The following is an 8,260-nucleotide window of genomic DNA, read 5'->3' on the forward strand; positions in this document are numbered from 1 at the left end:
TTCAACCCCCTGCGTCATTGCTCGAGAAAACCGGCAGTCATGACGTGTATCAATGTTTGTACATAGACAATAAATAACATTGTTAAGATTTCCCGATTTTTCTCCTTGTTGGATAGGAAGTAAACGGTAATTCTTTGCAGGATGTCGCGCATTGATCAGCTTCGAATAATCGCGACGCGAGTTGACCTCTCGTAAACGGCTTTCAGGACTCGAAGGAGCGCACGAGGATATTCTTTGCTGATATTACTATTGATTTTTCTCCGCCGTCGGGAAAAAGGGCTCCTTCGGTTTGTCTTCCATTTTTCTCGAGGACTCCGCGAGCCACTCGACCTACAAATGCGGAGACTTAGGTCGGGGCTGAAAGTACATCAGCTCGGACGATAAATCACACCGTTAGGACAACGTATTGCTACGGATTCCGTTTGCTCGCTGCGGATATAAACTACTACCAATCCGAGCGTCCGGAGGCGTCCCGACGTCGACGTATCGTCCTTTCCAGGACCTCCGATGCCCCGAAGCGCTACACCTTCGACGTAAGTACCTACGTACCCATTACCCTCCGAAACAAACATCCCTCTGTACACACACAAAAGGTCGGCCATCCAAGTCGCTGGCTTACGGATCTTCGATTCCACCCCCGACTGATCACAATGCCAGATCGTCTCAGGAAATCACAGAAAAATATTATACATTCCAGCATTTTCCGATATTAAAATGAAATTTCATGAGCATCGCGTTCTTGATTAAAGTTTCATAAATATTATCACATTATGATATGTACAGAACGACCCTTTCATAACACCTTTCACCCCTGGTTCGATTCCTAGGTTTCCGTGAGTCACGGGATCGATCGATAGCTTTCTGGAAAATCGGACAGAGGAATCGAGAAAGTGGCCCTCCGGATATCAGTAGATTCGATATAAACGCCTAAATGCTTCGCCATACCGCAGGGGGTTCTTTGATGGGGGAGAAACGGACTCGTCCTTAAGTAGTCCGTTTGACCGTGACTCGGAGAAGTCCCGAATAAACGCGGACCTTCGGTCCGGTTGAATTATTCCGGGCTCCGTGCTTATCGCATGCCTTAATCGAGTAGTCGAAGGTAGAAAGCAGGAGTCGGGCCACGCACGAGATTGGCCGAGCTGATATCAGAGAAATATTTAGCGCGTTATTCACAGGATTCCCAGGCTCGAGGAGGATCGTAACTCGGCCGGGCATCGGATGCTCGCTCAGAGTGGAGCCATTTTCTTCGCGTTTATCGCGACTAGTGACCGCGGACTCTCGTTTGCGAATCGACGGGCTCCATTTCGGTCGGGAATGTCCCTCGGCCTGGACAGGAAAAGCCATTAGTGCCTCGGCGTCGAGGTTTCCGCGAAACCCAACCCCGATTTGCGCGACCGACCGGATCATCGCGAATTCGCGGTTTCCCCAACCCAAGATCGCCGACTTCTCCGGCTTTTCGTGGGCGGACCTCGATGACCACGCGACCGCTCTCGGAATTCACTTCGCAATGAAAGTGGTATTAATTTCGAGGTTCGATCCCACGCAAACTCGATAAACACGAGACTTGGCTCTACGGAGCGTTTTAGCTAGGATGGTCCACGAGCACTAATGAAAGAGAGCTGGAGTTTAAGTATAATTACGACTAATGTTCTTATTGCGCGGATTCATTTCCACGTTTGGAATTTAGGATGTCGGTGACGAGCACAAAGAGCAGATTACATCGGGCTCCGTGTTACTTTACGTAATTAATTAATTCATCATTTTTTTTTTTTAAGAAGTTTCGTCCATTCCTTTAATAAAATCGCGGATATTAGGAGTTGAGAGTCAAACGATATGGAGACTCGGATGTATTCACGAAATTAAGAGGTCGGTACATTTGATCTTTGGAGACGTCCGAGAATATACTTTGACCGGTCACCCAGCCATGTCGAGGTGTAAGGTCAAGTCAATCGAGGCGCAGGTCGACGCGGTCGATTTAGGAGCCATAGTCGATCGGTTTACCTCCCTCACCTATTAATTAGCCCTACCTGGCGAGCCGGTTAATTGTTTCGATAGTGAACACTCTCGTGGAACCCGAGAGCCCAGGCATCGAGCCATTCCCGCGTCCGAAACCGACGAGGAGTATCAATGGATAATAATTATTAATAACCATCGATTATATTAATAGTCACTGGCATGACGCTCGCTTCCCATACAGAGAATCACGGACTACTTACAATTTAACGAGAAGTTAAATTATTCTCGAGTATCCCATTATTTTGAAAAATGATCATGAACCTTTGTTGATAAAAATATTTCCAAGATGCTCTGCATTAAGAAAAAAAAAAAAAAAAAATTCACTCGCTCATCCGACATGAAATACCGACGATTAAATATCTAGAAATATTTATTCCCAGTGATTAATTCGTTGGCTGAAACGCGAATTTGTCGCTCAATGTCGAGTCGTCCCCAGGTCGAGTCAATGTTTGGCGGTTCCTGATAAAATTGTCAATCGTTCCGTCAGCGATCCATTTAGCATCCATCGAGTCCCCGAGGTGTGGACCCTCTCGACGAGGACGAGACAAACCATGGGGCGATATCGGTGCCCCGAGGGTCATGGACCAGGAACGTCCGGTTTCGAAACCGGGAATATTGGCTCATTGTTCGCGGCACGATACCATGAAATTTTACGGGGTTTCCGGGGTGTGACCGTGGATGTCCACTATCGCCAGGGCGTGCACCCCCGTTAGCTGGTCTCGGATTAGCGACCAGCAGGGAATTTTAAGAGCAACCTCTCCTCTCCGTCTAAATAAACCGAGATATATCCTAGGCGAGGCTCGTACCGTACATTTTCCCCTCTTTTCTTTTCCTCGATCGGTTCCTCTTTTCCCCTTTCCCCTGTCCAGGAAGGGCAGAGTCCATGGGGTGTAACGCCGGTTACAGCGTTATCAGGTCCGATTCCGCATTCGCATTTATTTTAATACGTTTAACCCACCCTGGGGTTCTCCGTAAAAATCGTGAATAAGGTTTTGCCCTTCGCAAGCAACAGCTGGTAGATGCAGATATTTCGTTTGGGGAGCAGCGCGGAATTTTCTCGCTACCCAAAGCACACCGGGACTCCGCTACGCCCTCCCGGTCTCTCTATTAAACGTCCATCTATTTGCATAGCAATGCATAATAATTACAGGAAAATTGCCGCCAGTGAGTGGCTACAGGGTTGCTGGTTTCCCTTGATTGTAACTGTAATAGGGTCCACGGAGCTTCTTTGCCGGGCGGAACTTCTGGCGGACTTGCCTAAACTCGGCAACTCCACTGAGCCTCGGCCCTCGGTTCAGCAAATAACTTCTCTAACGATTATTTAACCACGTTCTGATGTCTGTAATCGGCCGATGGTGCGCGCCTTTGAAATTCCCGACTGCTCGGATTATTCCGAAGTAGACAATTTTCCGCGTGCTGAATTTAAGCGGAGTCAGAAATTCATGGTATCGCGTGGCGAGAGGTCGTCGAAATGGTTTATGCAAGGATTTGCTAATCAGGGTACTTTCGGTGGGGAAGGCCTTTTCTCTGGACGGACTTCTTCGGAGACGTTTGAAAATAAAATGCAAATTACCGTGGAGGATGGACTTTGTGGGAGTGACGCCGATTTATACCCTCGATTTGCCGGTCTTCAGATATTTCGGTTCCCTTTTTGTCTTTTATTGTGGCAACCGAACTGTCAAGCCAGTCGGGTAGTGGGTAGTCAAAATCGTCAAAATTGTCTCTATGTGGCGCCCTATCGGTAGATGATTCTGGTGAAATCTCAGAAATTTCGTAAGTATGAGACGAAAAGCTCTGCCGGGCCCCTGGAATGGAACTCGAAGACCAGGTTTCCGGAACAGACGGAACGGAGGTAACGATTTACTAAAAAGGGGCCCTGTCATTTTTGCTTTTAACCCCCTCTGAAATTTTTAACCAGTTCCTATACGTTCAGGGATTATTTTGCAGCAATTTTCTCTCTGTCAGAATATTTTGACTAAAAATCCTATATTAAAGAGCCGTTCATAAATTTTAGAGGACATTATTAAAAATGTCCACAGGGTGTAAAAGTATTTTGAACCATTTCGACGCGCGATGTTGGATCGTGGATCGATAACGTGCATCGAGGAGGATATACGGAAAGATTTTCTAGAACTAGACTTTAAGCCCTGGCGCATTTGAAGGAAATAAAATACGCCGCTGACGAGAGACGGAGGACAAAGATCGCTATCCTCCTTCATCCCGGACCACCACAGAGGGATTACTATTTTCCTTCGATATCTCGTGAGGATATCCGCTCGATATTTTTCATTCCAAGTAGCCTGCTCATCCAATTCGATCCGGACCCTCGAGGAGCCGGGAAAACCTCTTCCACTATTTACACTTGTCTCCCGAATGCTGAATTCTCATTCTGTTTGAGGATCGACTGCTTTGCCAATATTGTTACGTCGAAACTTTCGAATTTTTCGTCTACTGCCGGAACATAAATCCACCCTCCCGTCCAAAAAATAGACAAAAAAAAAATCCGTAAAAGTTGACAAATTGATATGGACTTTTTCAAATGCCACTCTAACGCAAGAGATAACCCGTCAATTTAAAATAACTGGATATAAAGTAACCATACTGGACACATTTATATAGATTGTATTATTTTTTTTAGTCCGTCCCCATTGTCAAAAGACATTCGATCCAGAGGTAGCATTTTTTTCTCGTGCAGCCCGGGCGTACATAATTTCCGGAAGGGCGCAGGCGGTCCTCTCGACGGTCCTGGAAGGCATCATCGAAGAAGCCCTCGAGGATGCGAAAAATCTGGCGAAAAGCGCCGGAAAAAACTGGGTCTCTCGCGAGGACATGGAGAAGGCCCTGAAGAAGCTCTGTCTCCGTTTCCGAGGCACGTCTAACGCGACCGGAAGTCCAGACGAGTCCGGCGATTGCCAAGCGGAACGTCCCGACCAGCAACAGCTGATGCAGGAAGAGGAGCAACGATCCTTGCAAGACGAGCAACAGCAGGAATCCGTGGCAGAAAATCCCTTCGACTCGTCGCCGACCCCGTGACCCGTGGAAAATAATCGTAAATGGATTTCCATCGTCAGTTTACAATTTTTGCAACTGTCCCGACACAAATCGTCTACGAATAAAGTCTTTGTGCGATTATGTACCTTTGGGGCCATTTATATTTTGATGGATTTCGAGAGGCATTCCGTGTGAAATTTCCGCGGAACGGTGAAAAGGGATACTTGGTTCCTGGCTAAAGAAACTATCGCGGAATCCTCGATGGAGACTTTTGTCTCCGCGAGGGTGCGAGTTCCACGGGTGCGTTTTGGAGGGTGCGAATCGATGTCGGAGGATTGTAACGCTCGCGTTAACGGCCGGCAGATCGTCGTCGAGGCCATTTCCGATCGTCGAAAAATATCCGAATTTTATGTTGTCGCCGCATCATGGACGCGCCCGTCGTTGGGCTGGGTGGCGGCTGTCGCAGGACGGGCCGCTAGCGCGGGAGAAATTCATTTCGCGAGGCGATAAACCGAAAATAATTGCGTCGCGCATTGTCGGCGTGTCGCTTTAATGGGGGCGATCGTTTTTTCTCCACACTCGGCCGGGCAGGCCGCTCGATTTTCCGCAGCGAGTGTCAGCGGTGAAAAGCCACCGCCGGAATGGCGCCGAAGGAGAGGCCAGTTTTCGGCCGCCGCGGATTTTTCGACTTTTCCCCCGTTTTCACTTACCAAAATGACTATTAACACGTTAAACGCGGAGCCGATTTTTTCGGAGCTTTCCGTCCAAGCGGTATAACTTTTTATATATAGGATCCTTCATGCCGTGTCAGTCTCCAGAGTCTGACGTCGCGCTTAACGCGTTAATAGGAAACTCTCGGAAAGGCGAAATTCTATTTTCACGGATGTCGAAAGAAGGCCAAACGTCGTCTGGGCTAATTCTTAGCCTCGGTGAAAGAGCTAATTTCTATCCAGATTTCTGTCTGCCGGTGGAGGCGCACGTTCTATTCACGTTTATCCGAGTTGAACAATTATTCTTAGAATGTACAGAATATATCCAGGTGGAGGCGCGAGTTTTGGGAGCAGAGGGACCTCGACTTGTCGGAGAGGATGGCATTCCTTACGGTTTCACACGGTTTCACACGGTTTCGCGGGTCCTGCCCGGTCCCGAATCCTGGGAAGGACCTTTATTTCCGCGCAACTCGTTCGCCTCTTCAAAGGCGCCGATGCACCTCCTCGAGTCACGAGACTTTCGAGTCGGCTCGCCTCTTAAGGGACTCGATTCGTTCCGAGCCGTAACGGCCCTGTCAGTCCACGTTGGTCCAATTTCTTTCCGTCGAGACGATAAAGGACCTGTTCCAGAAACGTTGTATAACGCGCGTTAAATAGTGGAGTGGTTGGCTTCGCATTAGAACGTGACGACGGAATTATTATATTCGGGAGAAATTCCGACTCGTTCCTCGGAGACTTGAGAATTTACTGGACGTGCGTTCCGAGTCACGCTGTGCACGCCCACGAGTGCACGTCTCTTTTCGAGCCGAGATTCGCCGAAGACACGGACGGCAAATTAAATCATTGAGATCTCGGAGTTGCAGAGCGTGAATTAGAGACGAAGTGGCTGCCGGTTCAGCGAGAAGACAAGGAAACTTGGACTATAAAGTTAATAATCATAACAAGTCCCGGGAACCTCTGTACAGAAAGCGACGAGTCGCTCAACTCGTGCTTATTAGAATAATTGCGTTATATTTATGAGAACGAGATAATTGCCTAATATTTTTATCGAGCCACGCTTGACCTTCCTTCGCAAACGAGGCTCCTACGGCGACGCCTTGGAATTTCGAGTAATCGAGTTTGCTCGTTCGATGCAACTGCGACTCCTCGCGAACGAGACCGCGAGACGTCTATTTCGGAGAGCTAAATATTCCTTGGTTTCGATATTTCCTAACATGTACTTCGAATCGAATTGTGTATCGACTCGTAGGGGCGATACACAGACGGCGGTCCGTTTAATTTAATCTTCGCGAGACGTGACGAAGATTTGCCTCACGTCCATTTAAATCTCGGTTTCCAGGATGAATCCGGCTCGTCCATTTGCAGGAACGCCCGAGGGATCCGCGATCTCGGCGGTTCGTAAACTAATAATTTGATGGGACCGTCGAGGAACCGGAGGCGGAGGACTTCGATGGAAGGAATAAGCGCAGAGACGGGGGTGAGGGGAATCTCGTCCAGTTTCGGTATAACTAAAGACGGCAGACGGAAATAAGTGAAACGGGGTCCGAAGGACTCCCTCGGATCCCCAGAAAAGAGAATCTCGTTCCGACTCGTGGTTAGAGGACGCGCTCGGAGAAACTGGCGAACTCGTTTTCGTTCCTTCAAGAACGGGGAATTTTTTTTTTCTCTTCGTTCTAAAATACCAGGAGGGTAAATAAGATCTCCGTTCTTATCGAGATAACGCGTCGTGTTAAACTAAATATTTCTTAGGTACTGCTCAAAGAGATGCGTATTCCCGCGGGTCATCCAGGAATGGGTTGACGAATCGGGCTCGAGGCGATCTTTGGTTCCGGACCGGAAAAGCCGGCCGGCTCCTCGCGGAAGCTCCGACGCTCGCGATGGATGCGCGTAATGCCGTCCTCGTGCCGCGTGCATAATGCAGCGACTAACGTAAAAATACTCGTAAGGGGCGGCGCGTCTCCGTATAAAAGCGCCCGGCGAGAAACTTGTCCCGGCGACGCGGAGGCCCGGGGATGAAATTAAAACGAGCGTGGAAACGCGCGTAGCCAAAGGCGTCCCTCCATCCGGAACCCTCCTTATCCTTCCTTACCTCTCGGCCCTCCCTTTTCGCTCCGCTTCCTCCGGCACCTCCGCGTTTTTAAATCCATTCCTTGACGACCGGGCGAGAAAAATCTCCGCTCCGAGCCTTCTAGTTTTCAATGTTTAAATCGATCGCGGCGGTAAAATCCGCGATATAAATATTTCCGGCACTTCCAGGCAAGGAAGGTAAGTAGTCGCGAAGGGACTCGAGATCGGCGAGGGTCCCGACGAAGAGGTCGATCGATCTCGGCGCTCGCGGGCGACGTCGTAACGGGGGCTGCGGGTAAACCAGGTTCACTTTGCAATGGCCGAGGGTGCAACGTGACCCGGTCCACTCCGAGGGATCACGTATCCTCGATGGCTCACGTCCTCGTCTTACAGTTTCTACACGATCGTCGCAGCCCCGCCGCGGCCTCTTCCGCGCCGGCGGCCAACTTTCGCCCTGCGACCGTCGAGCGTTTTCC

The 8,260-nt window shown here is 49.2% G+C and overlaps 1 protein-coding gene across 1 annotated transcript; it reads left to right on the plus strand.

Moving 5' to 3' along the window:
* Positions 1-3,735: 3,735 nt before the first annotated feature.
* Positions 3,736-5,049, plus strand: LOC105702340. Its single transcript, XM_012429839.1, has 2 exons — positions 3,736-3,868; positions 4,712-5,049. The coding sequence occupies exons 1-2, from the start codon at positions 3,796-3,798 to the stop codon at positions 5,047-5,049; spliced, it is 411 nt and encodes a 136-aa protein (XP_012285262.1). The 5' UTR covers positions 3,736-3,795.
* The last annotated feature ends 3,211 nt before the right edge of the window (positions 5,050-8,260 follow it).

This window comes from Orussus abietinus, unplaced genomic scaffold (assembly GCF_000612105.2).
Source record: "Orussus abietinus isolate OABI.00-Male unplaced genomic scaffold, Oabi_2.0 scaffold17, whole genome shotgun sequence".
NCBI classification, from domain to species: Eukaryota; Metazoa; Arthropoda; class Insecta; order Hymenoptera; family Orussidae; genus Orussus; species Orussus abietinus.